The sequence below is a fragment of a genome (assembly GCF_019968985.1).
Source record: "MAG: Porospora cf. gigantea B chromosome Unknown PgB_NODE_190_length_30081_cov_135.97, whole genome shotgun sequence".
Taxonomy (NCBI): Eukaryota; Apicomplexa; class Conoidasida; order Eugregarinorida; family Porosporidae; genus Porospora; species Porospora cf. gigantea B.
This window is the reverse complement of record NW_027178760.1, coordinates 1-16,401: the sequence shown is the minus strand read 5'-3', so window position 1 is coordinate 16,401 and position 16,401 is coordinate 1. Positions and strand designations below refer to the sequence as shown.

The following is a 16,401-nucleotide window of genomic DNA, read 5'->3' as shown; positions in this document are numbered from 1 at the left end:
ACACGATTCTTGCCTCACCTTTGGCGGACAATCCGTCTCTTCTCACACACGAGGGCCAGGCTGCACGCTATAAATACCAGCACAGTGAGGGTGTTGAAAGCGAAAAGCGTTGAGGGATCGTTGTCGATCATCGAAATACAGGCTTTATGCACCGAAAGAAAGCTGTGGGATCACGAGCCGCTGGATCCATGTCTGCTGCGGGCAGTCAATTCTCAGGAGGGTCTAGCCAACTCTCGAGCATTTTTGACTCCTTTGCCGGAGGCGCGGCCGCGCCTGTAGTAGCTGTGAGCGGGGATTTGGATGTGGCGTTGAAACTGATGACCAAGCGCAGTCGCTCCACCCGAGTGAACGCTTTGAAGGACTGCGAACGACTCCTGTTGGCGACGACTACGCCGGAACTGCTGTGTGCGTTGCCTCTGTTCATCTTCAACTTCTGTCGTTTGGCAGTTGTGGATGTTGAACGGGAGGTGCGATCGTTGCTATTTCACGTGCTGGCAGTGTTCTGCGGACGTGTTCCTCGGGAAGTGGCGTCGCACTTGGAAGCGGTTCTACCCTTGTGGCTTGCGTCACTCTGCGATCCCTCCTGTCAGTTGGATGCGAAAGAGACCTTTGATAGGTTGTTCCCTGGAAAGGATATGAAGCTCGGGCAGAGTATTGCGATCCACAGGATGTCGCTGCTAGAATTTTGGAAAACTGCTCTCGCCCACACTGAGCAAACGTTGGTAGAGCACTACCTCGGCTCATCGCAAGTCTCAGCAGAAGAGAGGGCGAGCATGTATGAAAACGTAGGTGTTGTCGGAAAATGTCATCCAGTTTGCGAGCTGCACTCTACTATCTATTCCCCTCGCTGTGGACAGATATCCGGACCACCCCACCAAACAAGCGTTCCTCTTGCAGCTACAAGCCCTCCTCTTCGACTCCTCCGGAGTATTGGCAGCCCTCTCCGCCACCTCTCCAAAAATTCGACTCGCTGCTGCGAAGGTTCTGCTTGCGCTTCTTCCCTCTGTGGAAGGCGACGTACCGCAGGAGGTTCCTCGTGCTCTGGCCACGCTCCTGACGGATTCCCACTCTGAGATGAAGCCAGTGGCCCTGACGCTGTTCGCCCAGTACTTCCTGAAGAGGCCTGCTGCTTGGGAAGCCGTCGGTGCCAAGGGTGTTAAGGTAGCTCGACGTGTGCTGGGGATGGTGGAGTCGGGAGATCCGCGGGTGCTTGAGAGCCTTCTCTCCTTCGTCGCTTGCATTCCACAAGAACCCCGTTTCATGCCGTTTCTCGCATCCGACATCCTTGCCTCATTGAATTCGGTCGTTGTCGGCGGCCCGTCCACCACCGCTCTTCGAACCTGGGTGGAGGTGGCGCTGTTCCTGCTGACAAAACGCGCGGATATGCTGTTCCCGCAGCGGCCAGCGCTGCTTGTCGGGGTCTGGAAGCCTGTGAGCATGGTGGAAGATGACGCATCAGTGGAATGCCTCGTCTGGTTGATGGTGGAGATTCATAAACGCGACGTAGCGTACGCTCTACAACCGAGCTGGCCGGAGCTCTCTCCTCTAGCTTTGGCAGTCCGTCGCCGCGTGCTGGAAAGGGTGCAAGTAACCGCAAGGAATGAGGGGTGTACTGAGCTGGCTGATGAGGCAGCTGATCGTGTTGGCTCCCTCCTTGTTGTTGAGGAGGCCAGGATGACCGACTTCACCGAAGACCTGTTGAGTCGCCCGTTAACCAGCGTCGGAGTAGATAGTTTGGTGGACAGACTTCACTTCCTTTACCGTGAAACTGTCAGCTTCGAACGACAATCCAAGATCATACAGAGTATGGAGGCTGCCGACTTGAAGGTGGAGTCCCAACCCAAGCTGATCCGTGCCCTTGTACAGGCAGTTTCTCCGCGACTCGGCTTGATACACTCGTCTTCATTGCTGGAGCTTGCAATGCTGACGGCTGTGTACCCTGCAGAGGCCGTGTCGCCCTTCCTAGAAATGGTCTCTGCCCAGCAATATTTGCCAGTGAAGGGTTTTCTGAAGGTGGCTCTCGAGCTGGGAGTAGAAGCTCTGTGCATGCGCTTCAGAACTGTGGAGAGTATTCAGTTCCCGGCGCTGTCCTCCTGCAACGCGCTCTACGTTGCCTTCTGCGGTTCTCTATTGAGAGACATCGCGCTGGCTCCGAAGGAGCTGCTGCACTACCTCGTACCTTTGATCATGGAAGGGCCTTCGGAGCTCCCTGAAGCTGACGTATTGTCAACGGTGACTTCCACTGTACGTCGAGCGACGGCGTCCTCCCCTATGTTGGATGAGGTACTCCCCAGGCTGATCTTGAACGAGGCTGACCGCCTGTGGATCCAGCGACATCTGACTAGCCTACTTCTACAGGGGAACCGGAACGAAGTACCTGCCGTAGGCAGGGTTTTGAAGGCCTCGGCTGACCCATGTAGCCTCTGGGCTAGCTGTTGCCCGCTTGAACTTGAGGGCGCCTCTGTGGAGACTCTCTGTTTGTGGGCGGCTACAGGAGCCGTCGGCGTCCTCCATGCGGAACTGCCTGCTACCGGTGATGTTGCCCGTGCCTTCAGCGTGGTGCTGGCGCTGCACTCACACCTCTGTGCCAGGCAGCAGCTGCTTGGAACCTCTCAGTTTTTGTGCGTTGTGGAGGCGTTGGCTGAGCACTACCTCCTGTCTCGGAGCTTCGAGGTGGATTTCTCGGGGCTGACATCCGAACAGTGGACGCGGATGGCCGATATCTTTGGCAGCGCGTGTTTGGCGTCAACCTTGGTAACCCACGGGGTCTGCGTCCCCGATGCCGCCAAAACCAACTCTTACCTGCTTCTGGAACACCAGATGAGATCGGATGAGGGTGGCCTGCTGAATGACTGCTGGTTGCTCAAGGTTGTCGGTCTGGCACGTGTCAGTTCCGACGAGCTTGAGGCCATTCCCATGGCTGAAGAGCTGCTGTCTATCGCGGAGGCGACAGGCAAGTTGGACGCGTTGGTTAGCCTGAACTGGGGTTTCACCGCCATGCTCGACGCTGGTACCTTAGCATTCCCTTTGGTCGTGCGTTGGATGAAAGCCGTTTTCGCCGGGCTCGTGCCTACCATTGGGGTTTGCGAGGTGTGTCTAACGGGGTTGAAGGCGCTAACTATGGTTGAAACTGGCCAGATAAACCTAACACCTGACGACATTTTCATGTTACTACAACTTTTGGACGTCACGGTTGAGGTTCCGCTACTCACCGCCGCCATTGCCGAGTGTGTACGTCGTGAAAACGTCTGGTCCACTGAAGGTCCTGTGGTATACAGCAGGTGCCCAGCACGTTTCTCTGGGCTGCTGCTCGATTTTGAGCAGGCCGGTCGAGAAGACGACTCGCTGCCCCGCCCGGTAGCCGAGGAGACTGGCATCGCCGACGCAGAACTGGCCCCTTTGATGCTGGGTGCATTTCTCAGTGCGGAGGTGCTGCGCTCATTGATAGAGGCCACTGATAGTGTGTCGGCCGCCGTTGTGGCTGGCGATACATCGAAGGGGCCTGAAATGCTACGTCTATTGCTCGTGTGGTTGGCCCTGCTGCATCAGGTGGGTGACCCTAAATGCGCCGGCGCCCGGGCTGTCCTGGACTTTGTCCCGGCCGAACAAGACCCAGGTGTCTTGGCTGATCTCAAAACCAAAACCCATGAGCTGACCACAGCCCTGGGCACCGGCAATCTTACGCGTCTATCTTCTGGGACTTGCATTCAACGCGTGATGCAGCTGGCGTTCGTCGCCTCCCAGTGGCAACCAGAAGAATGTATCGTCGACACCTGGGCGTTGGATCTTATCCCTCGGTCATCCGCGCAGCCTACGAAAAGGATTCGCGTTCGGCAATTGATTCACGCTCCTTTCATTGAAATCTCACAGGTGCTCTCGACTGACCAACGCCGTAAGAAGTGGTCTTCCGAACCTGCCGAGGACGCGCTCACATTCTTCTACGCGGAGGGTAGAGCATTTCGACATCATTTCGGATTTGCTGATCTGTCATTGGTAAGTCCTGCGGCTTCGGAGTTGTTATTCGTGCTATGTCAGTCCTTTCCTCGGGCAATAAGAAGACTTCACGCCGCAGCGAATATGACCGCGTCCAGAGTACTGGAGGGGGCTTTTCGGAGCAACTTGGGCCCGCGCCTCATACGCTCTGAAGTCAACGAGGCGCGCGCCGCTTGCGACAGTCCCAATACGGACTTGGGTGCCCTTTCAGTACGGTTCGACCAACATGGGCGACAGCTCTGCGTTACCGTTCTGGACGATTTCAGGGGATTTTCGTGTGATGTGAAGGTGTCATTTTCCCAGCTCTACCCATTGATACCACCTGCTGTTGACACCACCACAATCAAGGGCCTGGAGGCGAAAATGACTCGGTGGAGGCTCCGCCTACTGGCATCCTTGGCGGGGAAAGGCGCAACGTCTACTGTCTTCTCGGCCATCTCTTACTTCATCCTGAATGTTCGGTCAGCGATTGCTGGCATTGAGGACTGCCCTATTTGCTACTGCTGTTTACACCCGCAGTTTAAAACTCTGCCACGCTTCGCTTGCAAAACATGCAAGTACAAGTTCCATTCAGAGTGCCTGTACAAATGGATGAGGACCTCCAACAACAGCACGTGCCCACTGTGCAGATCCCCAACGTAATGGGGCGAGACCTTCATGAACTGTAGTTGTCGTTGCGATGAGCCTGGAACATGCAGATCACTCCGCGTTGGAAGTTAATGCGCCGCTGAAGACGGTAACCACGGACGTCTTGTGACCCACGAGGGTCTCGCAGTTGACGCAAAGAGCACATTCTTGGGCCGACTGTAGTGGGTTTGTTCGGCCTTTCAGCCGCTTGTTAGTAGTGTGTCTGACGTACTTGACATGAACAGGGTGTTCGGTAGACAGGGTGCTGGGGTCGTGGGAGTAGGATAGCACTGTAAAGCAGCCCGGACATGTTATCGGGCCTCCTGGCTCGCCAGCCGGCGCTCTCCGCGCCATCCACCGCTCGTTGATCTCGTCCTCTTCCTGGTCCAACTGGTCCAACGCCTCAAGCTGCTGCTCCACCTCCGGTAGTGCCTGACGGACGGAAGCCTGCACGCTGTGGGGGACCAACTTCACGTCCTCTTGGAAGGGAGTCCAATCGTCCATTTTTGATGGCGTTGAATCCTGTGCTGTGTCCCTCGACAGTAAATGGAAAGTCTGTCCTTAGTCCCCTGCCGATGAGAGACGAGTACTTCGTCATGTTTCGTGAGGGGATGGCGCTTGAGGTCAAGAGTGACGACGACACCTTCAAAGGGAAGGGCCATGTTCACCTAACATCACACCGACTGGTATTCGTTCGCGAAGGCGACACTAAGAAACACAAGAAGTTCTCATCCATGGAGATACCACACTTCCTCACGCATGGTGATGACGATGGGTGCCCACCCGAGTTCCACCAGCCTGTCTTTGGTGCTAACTACCTGAGCAGCAACTTCTCCAGACTGGACTCTGTCAAGTACCCACTATCGGGGTCGTACTCGGTAGGCGAGCATCCCAGAGCAGTCTCACACGTTCCAGCTCACATTTAAAAATGGCAAGTGCGAGTCCTTCGTTCGCGCATACCACCAGATCTGGAGGGCAGCTCAGAAGTCTGCGATACGGACAGGATTTACGTCGCCTATCATCCAGCAGATGCAGGCAGGCGGGCACACCGCGGCCGTGGACCCATCTGATCCCAGTGTTGTTTACATTGCGCAACCCCAAGTTGAAGCCCGCAGCGTCGTCACATACACGTAGCAAATGTGAAACTAAAAATCGCGTGTGGCCTTCTTCAGCGCTAGAATCCAGTGCTTCGTCTTCTTAGTGAAGTTGGAGCGGCTTAGGGCACCAAGTTCGTTGCTGGCAGCCATGGAATCTCCGCGTTCCATCGCTTTGCAGAACTCTCTGAGGTGAGGTATCGATTCGCGTTTCATGCCTTCACGGCATTGCAGCTTCAACTCGTTAACGTGATTGGGTATGTCCTCGTACTGTGTGCACGCCTCCCCTGCAGCTCACCTTCTTGCTCGTGAGGTCCAGCCCCTGGAGCACTGACTCCAGCACACGTTCCAGCAGTGCCATGTCCTCATCTGATAGCGGAGCATCAGGCGATCTCGTTTCTTGATGCAGTGAGTTCCCATCGCGCGTTGACGCTACGTTGACTAAGCCCACGATACTCACTGGCCGTAGAGACCGCCTGCTGGATTCCCGTGGGGATTGGCCAGGGGGTAGGCATCCCAACCGCAGGCATCGCGCCAGCGTAGGGGGCCGTTGACGAGGAGTAGCCTCCGCCATTGGCCAGCCGGGGAGGTGAGGGGTACTCTGGCTGCTGAGGTGCTGGCGGCGCCTGGAACCCCGGTTGAGAAAACGACTTGGAAGCGGGAGCAGTGAACGTAGGTCGCGGCGGGGCTGAGACCGCCGGAGGTGCGGGTGGCACAGGCTTGGCTGGCTGGAACTGCTGCTGCGAAGGGGTTGCCGCGCCAAACTGCTGAGGAGCAGGAAACTGCGGCTGGGCCGGCGAGAAGACCGCGTTGGTGGGGAACTGGTTGTGGGGAACAGCGGGAGTGAATAGATTAGGCTGAGGTGGTGGCGGGGGAAATGATTTCGGCGCTGGCTGTCCCAGAGGCTGCTGTCCCAGAGGCTGCTGTCCCAGAGGCTGCTGTCCCAGAGGTTGCTGTCCCAGAGGCTGCTGTCCCAGAGGCTGCTGTCCCAGAGGTTGCATTCCATACGGCGCCGCAGCAAAGTGCGGAGCCTGGCCAAAGGGTCCAACCTGGAAGGGAACGGCTCCTACCTGCCCCTGCCCACTGGGCGCAGACGGCGCCTTCGTCGGATTCGACCGCTCCGAGGTAAATTGGCCGTCTGGGGCAGGGATGCCTGCCTGTCTCATAGCCCCCGGGTTGGAGTTCCAGATGCGATTCCGTAGCTCCGTACCCGCAGTGGCACCGGGCACGAAGCTGAGGTAGCGCATCGCCGCCACCAAGCGTCCAGAATTGGCAAGAATCGTAGCGTAATGCACTATCCTATCAGCCAGGTCACCTGTGGGCTCCACTGGGTTCTTAGTGCTCTCCTTCAGCGCGATAGTTTTCTCGACCAAGCACTGCAACGCCTGGGTAGGATTAGTACCTCGAGAAGGTGTTGTGCTCCATATCCGCACTGTATTTTGGAAGTCTCCGGCCGCAACAAGACACACCACTGCTGTCCGAGGGTCTGCCTTCTCCTGTTCCAGCCTCACTGACAGTTGCGTGGCTAACTGGGAGAAAAGGGCATTCGAAGCAGAGGGTAGGGACGCTGGGCCTCCTGGCAACGCGTAGGTAATCAGCACACCCAAAGCGTCCTTCCAGTAGTTAAGGTCCGCCTCAGCAACAAAACCGGCAAGGTCGTCGTTGGCGACGCCGGAGAGCAGCCTTCCGAATTGTCCACCGGTCCCCACGAACTTTCTAAGGTATGCCTGCTGGGTAGCGCGCCAGAGGTCTGCGTCATTGCTGTTTGCAGCGATCAGGAGCGCCTCGGCATGTCGGTCAAGGTGTAAAGCTACGGCTGCAGCCAATCGGTGGTTACCGGCAGACAAAACCATATTCAAGAAGCCCTCTTTTCCCTGGAACCAGTTGAGTCCATCAGATGCAACGATCCCTGTGGACTCATCAGCTTCTTCTGGTGCTGCATCGAAGTCGCCGCGCAACTCAGAGAAGAATTTCTGGGTCATTTCTTCATTGTCTAGGGAGAGGGACCCAACACGGTTGGCGAATTGTTTCTCGGGGGTGCGAGGCTCCAGAAGAGAGGTGGGGTCACAGCCAAGGATATTCTCTGCCTTCTGGTGTAGCTGCTCGGTATTCAGGCCAAGGGCTTCCATCAATACCGTTCTCCGGTCGTTAATGGAGCCAAGCGTCGAGGACACCACTGACCATGTTAGTCGCTCCTCATCGTCGCTGGCGCTACTGATGCATGATTCACAGTACGCCTTCCAATCGCTCGTGCTGATCGCCTGCTCGAAGGCGTCCGCCCTGTCTGCGCTGATCTTCTCAGTGAGCACCACCTCACAGTTGATTTGGGTGCTGTGGGAGTTGAAGGATATGAAACGACCGCCAAATCCCATGCACACCCCGGCTGGGCGTCTTAGCCACTTGGGACAGTAGCGTTTCTGGCCCGGGGACAAGCGCGTGTACTTGGCATGTGAAGCCAAGGAGTAGACACTGATGCCCTCCTGTGCAGACGCCACCGCCACGACTCCTGGTACAGATGACCACCGGAGCTGTTGCTCTGGCTGCGGGGTCAGGATTTCCGCGATCTGCGTGGGCGTGTCGTTGCTCATCACCCAGAAAATAATCTTGTGATCCTTCCCGACACTCGCAAGCAGATTTTCGTCGTCAGGACTGAACTGAAGGTCAAGAATTCCTCGAGTGTGCCCCGTTGTGATCTCTCTAATTGGATAGTCCTTCTGTCGCACGTCCCACACTTGCAACACAGGCGACGCATCATCGTAAGCCACTACGAACTTGAAGGGGTCCTTAGGAAAGAAGCACACTTTAGCAGGCCACGAGCCCCTAGCGCTGCGGTTTCGGTCTACGAAGGCCATGGCACATTTTCCATTGGCGCTGTTCCAGAGTTGAATGCCGCCATCTCGTACAGCGGCAACTAATATGTCCTTCAGGTTGGGATTCTGGCCAAACGTAAGGTCTGTTACAGGGCCGCCAGCAGGAGATCTGGACTTAAGCTTCTCGAGCACAGGCCTTTGACCAGGATAAAACATTGCCATGCGGATGCCTCCAGCGCTTGTGCCAGCAGTCAGTCCCACACAAGAGCTCTCCTGACGGTGCAGAATGCCGAGAGCCAAGCTAGTTATAGCATCGGGAGCCCCCTGCTCATCTTCATTCCAATATCGCGACTCGAAGACGGCGTGTTGTGGTTTCCCGCCATGCAAAAGTGAGTCCGCGTCCCAGATAATGATAGAGCCGTTCTCCATCCCCGCCACGATAGAACCCAGTTGGGACCCTGGGAATATTTTGGTAGTGTTGTCCCACAGTAGACAGCTGAAAGGGGACCCGTCTGGGGTCGCGACCTCAGCAACACGCTGAAGGTCGGTGCACTCATCAGCGGCGTCGTAGGTCAGTAGTAGTAGCTTCGCTGACCCAATGGTTTTTTCGCCAACAGCCAGGAGAGGTTGAGGTTGGCCGTTGACTTCCCAGATTGATGGGCACCAGGCAAGGATACCGCTGCTCTTGAGGTACTTTAGAGGGGACATGCAGCGATTAAATGAGTTTTTGCGGTTTTGTTGTTTCCAACTACAGACTACAGTATAAGAGGGAAGCTGCCGTCGTGGTTCCTCACGTCTGCCTTCAACTGGGCGTAGGCGTGGATAGCCAGCGATATCACTGGAATGAGGCTCGACTCTGGATTGGGCTCCACGCGATGCCTCACCGTCAGCACGCGGTTCCGACCCCTGCAGAACCAGATGTAGAGGCAGTTCCAAAGTCCTGTCGTTCAGGACGATGTGTACCGTATAGTTCTGTGCCTCCGGAAGGTGTGGGTACGCCTCGTCTACCCTCGGTATGGTTGACGTGGGTCCGGTTCGGCTTGCCTTGCCGAATACAGTGAAGGGGAGGGTTGAGTAGTTCTTGAGGTTCTCGTCAGCCTCGACCTGAGTTAGGGAATTGTGACAAATGTGGACCTCTTGGACAGTCCACCCACCCATGGCAGCGTTATTCGCCAGCAACACTGTGGTGTCTCTCCCTGGAGATCCAATAAGCACGCACATGAAGTCCTGCGATAATACCTTGAGGCACTTCAGTGCTATCCTTTCGCACATCAGCTCCACAGCGTCCACGAGGAAGCTGCGCCTGCGTGCATGTCTGGACGGTAGGGAATCACAGGCGAATGTGGCAGCTTGAACCACGACAGGGACGCTACCATGACGCAAACCCCACTCCTCTACAACGGCTTCGTTGTTACGAACAGTAAATCGATGCAAGGTCCACGACGGTTCACTGTCGTGCCGCATGCTGTATGATATCGGGGTGATAGGCGTGTCGTAAGGCTGCGCGTCCTCCTCCGAGCCCGAGCTGAAACTGAGCAGACTGTCCTGGTGAAATTCTTTTCGGACGGGTGGGATACTAGTCATCGGAGTGAGCCCGCGCCGTTCAAGCCTCTTAGACTTGGCCACCTTGAACCAAAAAGAGGCACTGCCATCCTTGTCAACGTTCACATCTCGCATTCCTTGCGCTTTGCAGTACCTCTCTGGTACACGTGATAGGCTTTGGATGCAGATGGAAAGGAACGATCCTTCGCATAACCGCTGAACGAACGCCTCAACAGCATTGGTAGCCGGGTCGCTTCTCGTAAGCCCGCTTTGGAGACTGCAGTACGCGAGCAACGGGGAAACGTCCAACGCCAGGTTAGCACTGGAGAAGTCCGATATGCACAATGAGTCTCTTGTGTGTTGGGACGGAAGCAGCAAAGGCGACGGTCCAGTGAGCCGCGAGAGACCTGTCGATGGCAGTGCAAAGGGGCTAGACCTTATAGTGGAGAAAGGCGTATCCAGCGACGGAGAAGGACCGAATGGAACGCCGCTCCGAAAAGGTCTGTATGCGACGAACTCGTCCGGTTTCGAGCTGAAAGGAGTGCTAGAGACGGCTGAGTGCCATTTCTTTTGAGGCGTGACCGCGATCTCGCGGTCACAAGCGGGGGCCAAATTCTCCTTCGCCGTCCTAAGGCCAGTTGAGTGGCAGGGTGTTACAGGCTCCTCGTTCCTCCGCCTCAGGACAGGGCTGGAGACCGGGCGAACTTCGCAGTCAGAGACGACGTTGGCGAGGAAGGCGGTAAGGCTGCTCTGCTCCGGTCGCTTCCGAGGGGGGGACAGCTCAGGACGGTGCACGTGCGAGAGGGTCACGTCCGTCTGTGTGCCCTTATTCACATATCGTTTGGAAGAGGTGGGGTGGCTAGGGATACAGCTCATCTGCCTCTCAAAGTTGTACATGCAGCGGAACTCCTCCCTGCGCATGCCGAAATCGTCTGGGCAGAAAGTGAACTGGCTATCCGCCAGTTTGTCCTCTCCAACAGAACGAGACAGCACAGCATCGGTACTTGTCGAACACAGCGAATCCATTGCTGGATTACCTTCCCCCGGAGTCGCCCACTTAATGGAACGTCGGAAGCTCGGTATTGAGTGAAAGTCCTGTGTTGTGTGGATCACTCTCTGTCACCTATTGTACGTCATTTAAACGTGCCGGCCTTTGAACTCAGGATTATTCTGCTTCGATTTTTTTACTGCTCCCTTCGCTGACCACCGCTGAGGCCCGCCTGTCAGTCGGTGCAGCCGAATCTCTCGAGTTGCCACCTGACCCTGAAGCGCCAAATTGAACTGCGTGCAGAGCGATCAAACCGAATACGCGATTTTTCCCGCGCTTCTGATGTCGTCTGGGAGTCAATCGCTGTACAGCATGCCCCTCCTTTCAGGGCGGGGCGTGAACCGCACACCTCTTGCGGCAGCTTGGTCCAATGACCTAAGCATCGCATACATTGAAACTCATCGAACGAAAAGGAGCACGAAGGCTGAAGTGCTGAGCGCGGACATTATTAGCATCATCACCCAGATCGAGGAGCTGGCGGCGATGGAAGACGCATCCTTCAAGGTATACAGTGGACTTCTTGTCGGTGTGGTCCGTATCTACGCCCACAAGCTTGACCGATTCTACAGCGACTGTGCTGCTCTGATGGAACGCATGGAAACTTCACAAGAGACTCCCAGACCCGCAACGACAGGGTCATCCCGGGCCACTCGGAAGCGAAAGAGGCCCCCAACGGAGTTAAGCCTTTCATTGGAACCCGAGGACTTCGACATCCTGGAGCCTCAGCTGCCTGTAGTCTCGCTGAAACAGCCACTGACTGTCATTTCAACGCCGAAGCGGAGCCGTTCTGAGACGGATTACGATTTTATTGAGTCTGGTGCAATTGGATCCTTTGGAATAAGAGGCGCAATTCTGCCAACGCTTCACGAGGCTGAAGAGGAGTCTGACACTGCGGTCGCTTTGACGCAAGATCAAGGCAACTGCAACACGACTCAAGAGAATGAAGAGGGTACGGAGTCGGATCATGCGTTGGCTCTCACCCCTGCACCGCAGGACCTCTCACCAAGAGCTGAGCCTGAGACCGGCAGCCCAATTCTGCGACCCGTCGAGGAGACACCTCTAAGCCTCCAGGATGAAGGAGACGTCGAATATTTCCGTGGAGACGATACCGGCGCTGCTATCGATATCGTGGACCACGCACCGTGGAGTGACTCTGAATCCGAACGCCCTTCACTGAGCAGCGGCAGGCCATCAGTAAACCCCATGGAAGCGTTCATGTCTGAAACGCCGCGCACCGAAGGTATCGCTCGAGTCATCTCCCTGGACTCCGAGACGGATGCGAACCCGAAGCCAGCTCTTCAACGAAGACAGAGTCGCCGGACAAAAGCGTACACCTGCGTCGTGGACAACCAGACAGTCGAGGAGGTGTGGCCGCCTGCCTCAGGCGAGCTAGTGGTCAGAAGATGCTACAAGATGGAGGAGGATGACTTCGTGCTGCCGCTAGTGAGCGGAAGGCTGAGGACTTGTGTAGCACGTCACCAATTTCTACGTTTGCACGCTGTCCAGGTTCTTCAGCCCGCCGCAGGCGTTCTACCAATGCGTGAAGGCAAGGCGAGCTCAGTGTGCGACGCGGAGCCCTACAATGAGCCCTGCGGCGAGCCCTGCGGTGAGCCCTACAATGAGCCCTGCGGTGAGCCCTACAATGAGCCCTGCGGTGAGCCATACAATGAGCCCTGCGGTGAGCCCTACAACGAGTCCTACAACGACTCCAACAATAAGCCCTGCAATGATCCCTACAATGAGCAGGCCTGCGATGAGCCCTACGAACCACTCTCCTGTGAACCCAACGACCCGACATCCTTTACGTCAGAGCTCTCCCCATCTGCCGAGGCCAAAGAGCCTTCTCCGACGAACACCATCGTACCGCACATACTTGAGCCGCCGACTCCGCAGACAGACCTCCTGTGCAGTACTACGCTAGCAACTATAGGGTCTGACAAAGTCACCGACGACATGGATGGAGGGTCCACCAGGGTGTCCACTAGCGATAGCCAGCCGCAAGTCACTCTGAGGCATGACCCTCGGGCCAGCACTCTCCAACTTCCAGCAGACGCGGCACCTGACGACTGGCCCCACATTCTGCCTGTGACAGGCTGCTTGTCCATGAACCGCCTTTGCCACGGTCGGTCGCCGCCTTTTGTGGCTGGACTCTTCATGTCAGTGCTTGACGCCGCCACCAATGGGAGGGTAGCGGTCCTACAGGACAAGCCTTTCAGTGACGTACTCGTTTGGACAAAATGAATTGATTTTTAATGATGTACAATCCACTTTGGATCTGGATAATGGCGGCGGTCAGCGTAGTGCTGATTGCGGGAGGGCTCCTGTTCAAATTCGTCAAGCAAAAGACGGCCTCGCACAGGAAACATTACCACATTCAAGTCGTTCCTACATGTGATGCGGAATGCATTTCGGAAGTCGACCCTTCGGAGAGCAAACACCTCTTCGAACCTGTATCTCCCCCATGGACTTCCGGTGAAGCACAGCATTTCTACTGTTCCAGAGTAGACGGCTGCTTGGTCCCGCCCTTGTCGGACCAAGACCGGCGTGTGTGTTGCTTTACCCAGTCAACCCCCTCATGCTCGTCTGAAGCGACTGATGCGACTGATACCGTCCATTTCTACGAGAGCATGACACACAAGAACAGCAGTTACGGCATACGCACGTCTCACGACTTGTGTAATGACACTAGCTCCGGTAGCGGAACGTCGAGAATGTCAGTGCAACCTAACTGCCGGACCTTCGACAAACCATGATGCACAACAAGAGTTCGGTTACCAAATACCATTCGTAATGCGCTGAAACGTGTCGTACTGGACCGTACGCCAATTGTTAACTGACTGGTCGATAAGGGACAAGATGTGGTTGATACACTGTCGCTCCGGAAGTTTCAGCATGAAGCGCTCCTTCAGTTGCTGCAGTGCGAACTCGGCGTTCCCAGAGAAACAGGGCATGGTGGTGGCTGTCATCATCATCTCGACCAGCAGAATTATCTTCTCTGCACTCTTGCGTGCTTCCAGAAAACCGCTAATGACAAGGCGTCTAAAGTACTCGAAGTTATCGCTGTCGGGACCCTGCATGATGTCCAGGATCTCTCCCGTGAGCTTGAAAGGAGATGTCTCGAACCCGACAGACCCTGGACTGTTGCTCAACACGAATCCGTAGTCGATGTGGACCAGGTGTCCGTCGGCTGTCAGAAGCAGGTTGCCATTGTGGCGGTCCTTCACCTGTAGGATATGGGAGATCAGCGAATAAGCTGCATGGCTCTCAATGAAGTTCTGTGTACCCCCAAACATCATACTCACCTTGCGTGCTTCGTCGATGCAGTCAGCAAACGCCGCCTCGAACACTCGAGCAAGATTCTCTTCCTTCATCGTGCGCTTCATAGCGTCCACAGACGTGGTGTTGGGAACGTACTCAATAATCCCGCACCCACTTCCAGCGACCAAGATGTCGTAGGGAAAGATCCACAATGGAAGTCCGGCATCTTCAAACACATCCTTGAACTGATGGATGAGCTGAGATGCCAGCAGTTCTTGCCGGACGTCATCACCGCCTTTAATCATCACGGCCACCAAATTCCACGACTTCAACTGCCCATAGGGACTGCGTTCCTTGAGTCGGCATTTCTTGTCTTCCCACAGCTCTCCCCAGAGAGCCCTCCTCACCTCGGGAGCCTTGCCTGCCAGCTCCTCCAAAGACCTCTCCCCCATCTTCTCTATGTGCCTTTTCTCGACCTTGTCAGTCTTCTTCGACCGGCCAAAAACACTCCACGCGCCAGGATCCTTGATTGATGCTTCATCAGACGATACCTCGGGAGACTGCAGGGCGGACTCCTTGGCAGAGGTCACCTTGCTCTCACTGACACAGGACGGAGGCGTCGTGACTGTGGTCGTAGGCCCGTGAGCCGCCATCGACCGCCGGATAGCAGTGAGAGGTGTCTCGGGCGTTAATAGGTCCTCGGCCATGACACTGGATCCGCGTGTATCGCTGCTCATGTTCAGTTTTGTGGCCTCAAGGATTTCGTAGTAATTCACTGCGCTAGTGCTTCCCTTTGGCACGTAGAAGTTCTTTATCCTGATGTCACTCAGTACTGAGTCGAGAACGTACATATCGTCCCATTCGAACTTGAAATTGGAGTCAGATTGCAGCTCGGCAGCGATCCGCCGCACGTCTTCATCCAAGTCGGCAACTTCCATCACGCACAGGTAGGGAGCGCGCTTCCGACTTGAGAGCACACTGCACTCCTCAGACACAATAGACAGGATCTGGGTGGCGTGCTGTCCATCTAGGCTACTCGCAAACTGCTCCGGATCAGGCCCAATCTTGTGCATGGGAATCGAAAGCCCAGACATGATGAAGCAGCCCTCTGTAGCCGCAACCACACACCGGCGAAAGAACATCCAGGAGTTCATTCGCTCAAAGAACCCCTTGGCCAAGTCCAGTCGCTGCTCCTTGTCAAGTTCCAGGACCAGGGAGTTCGACAATTTGATGGAGAGCTCTACAAAGCAGTTTACGGCGTTGAAGTACTCACATCGCCGACTTTTGATGAAAAACTTGTGCAAATCCTCATCCACGACACTAGCTTCTCGATCAAGCGATTCATGCTTGAACGGATTGCCTAAGTGGGAAACGTTGATGAAATCCGATACGACCTGCACCGGCCTCTCATCGAATCTGAAGCCAGGCGCCGATGGCCACTCGCTTTTGCAGACACCAGGGGGCTCTCGAGTCCGAACGTCATCGCAACTGGGGGAATGCGGTAGCTCATCCACGATTTTGTCGTAAGCACGGAAGTCAGGGGAGCTAGCCGCCGTGTGCATTTCCGGTTCCAGTGATACCTCCTCACCCACCATGAGGCGTTTAACCAGCTTCCTCCGAAGGAAGACGTCAGGGAGGCATGCTTCCGGCATCTCGGCGATTCCAGATCCCCGACGCCGGCCTGAGTTCACAACTGCCATCTCTAGCCCCTCTGACAAATCGCGGGCTATTTCCGAGTGTACATTGTCGTCTGGTACGGCTTGAAAGAGCCAGTTGGCCTTCAGCGCCAGATGCATGCTCTTGGCACCCTTGTCCAAAATGAATTTTGACACGTCAGCCCGCTGAGTCGAAGGACCTTGACTAGGCAGTCGGACAAGGTCTCGGAGAGCTAGTTGGCATAATTGGGGAAGATAAAAATTGATAACGTCATCCGACCGTCGATAGAGTAGATTCACCAGATAAGAATGAAGGCCTGGCTCCTTGCGGTGTTCGAGGTAGTACATGTGGTAATGCCCATCAAAAACCTCGC

At 55.8% G+C, this 16,401-nt stretch overlaps 7 protein-coding genes across 12 annotated transcripts; 4 read left to right on the top strand and 3 right to left on the bottom strand.

Moving 5' to 3' along the window:
* Positions 1 to 146: 146 nt before the first annotated feature.
* On the top strand, positions 147 to 4,635 carry KVP17_002677 (uncharacterized protein; the record flags this gene model as incomplete). Its single annotated transcript, XM_068519200.1, has 2 exons — positions 147 to 785; positions 814 to 4,635. The coding sequence occupies 2 exons, from the start codon at positions 147 to 149 to the stop codon at positions 4,633 to 4,635; spliced, it is 4,461 nt and encodes a 1,486-aa protein (XP_068377435.1).
* A 57-nt stretch (positions 4,636 to 4,692) lies between these two features.
* KVP17_002686 (uncharacterized protein) lies at positions 4,693 to 5,124 on the bottom strand (the record flags this gene model as incomplete). The annotated part of the gene is made up of 1 exon (XM_068519218.1): positions 4,693 to 5,124. One exon carries the CDS (start codon positions 5,122 to 5,124, stop codon positions 4,693 to 4,695), a length of 432 nt encoding a protein of 143 aa, XP_068377449.1.
* A 5-nt stretch (positions 5,125 to 5,129) lies between these two features.
* On the top strand, positions 5,130 to 5,546 carry KVP17_002692 (uncharacterized protein; the record flags this gene model as incomplete). 2 transcript variants are annotated; one of them, XM_068519232.1, is made up of 1 exon in its annotated part: positions 5,130 to 5,546. In XM_068519232.1, one exon carries the CDS (start codon positions 5,130 to 5,132, stop codon positions 5,544 to 5,546), a length of 417 nt encoding a protein of 138 aa, XP_068377461.1. The 2 variants fall into 2 exon arrangements, with proteins under 2 accessions (XP_068377461.1, XP_068377460.1); XM_068519231.1 differs by having other exon boundaries at positions 5,196 to 5,546.
* Positions 5,547 to 5,765: 219 nt separating this feature from the next.
* On the bottom strand, positions 5,766 to 11,092 carry KVP17_002687 (uncharacterized protein; the record flags this gene model as incomplete). Of its 3 annotated transcripts, XM_068519221.1 has the most annotated exons (3): positions 5,766 to 5,984; positions 6,013 to 6,146; positions 6,175 to 9,232. In XM_068519221.1, the coding sequence occupies 3 exons, from the start codon at positions 9,230 to 9,232 to the stop codon at positions 5,766 to 5,768; spliced, it is 3,411 nt and encodes a 1,136-aa protein (XP_068377452.1). The 3 variants fall into 3 exon arrangements, with proteins under 3 accessions (XP_068377452.1, XP_068377450.1, XP_068377451.1); XM_068519220.1 differs by lacking the exons at positions 5,766 to 5,984; positions 6,013 to 6,146; positions 6,175 to 9,232 and adding exons at positions 9,280 to 9,380; positions 9,409 to 11,092; XM_068519219.1 differs by lacking the exon at positions 5,766 to 5,984 and having other exon boundaries at positions 6,098 to 11,092.
* A 304-nt stretch (positions 11,093 to 11,396) lies between these two features.
* On the top strand, positions 11,397 to 13,355 carry KVP17_002679 (uncharacterized protein; the record flags this gene model as incomplete). 2 transcript variants are annotated; one of them, XM_068519208.1, is made up of 1 exon in its annotated part: positions 11,397 to 13,355. In XM_068519208.1, the coding sequence occupies one exon, from the start codon at positions 11,397 to 11,399 to the stop codon at positions 13,353 to 13,355; it is 1,959 nt and encodes a 652-aa protein (XP_068377439.1). The 2 variants fall into 2 exon arrangements, with proteins under 2 accessions (XP_068377439.1, XP_068377438.1); XM_068519207.1 differs by having other exon boundaries at positions 11,427 to 13,355.
* An 11-nt stretch (positions 13,356 to 13,366) lies between these two features.
* KVP17_002680 (uncharacterized protein) lies at positions 13,367 to 13,867 on the top strand (the record flags this gene model as incomplete). The annotated part of the gene is made up of 1 exon (XM_068519209.1): positions 13,367 to 13,867. The coding sequence occupies one exon, from the start codon at positions 13,367 to 13,369 to the stop codon at positions 13,865 to 13,867; it is 501 nt and encodes a 166-aa protein (XP_068377440.1).
* An 18-nt stretch (positions 13,868 to 13,885) lies between these two features.
* KVP17_002690 (uncharacterized protein) lies at positions 13,886 to 16,375 on the bottom strand (the record flags this gene model as incomplete). Of its 2 annotated transcripts, XM_068519227.1 has the most annotated exons (2): positions 13,886 to 14,389; positions 14,417 to 16,213. In XM_068519227.1, coding segments are annotated over 2 exons (2,301 nt in total), but the record flags the coding sequence as incomplete, so codon positions are not given. The 2 variants fall into 2 exon arrangements, with proteins under 2 accessions (XP_068377456.1, XP_068377457.1); XM_068519228.1 differs by having other exon boundaries at positions 13,886 to 16,375.
* Positions 16,376 to 16,401: the final 26 nt, after the last annotated feature.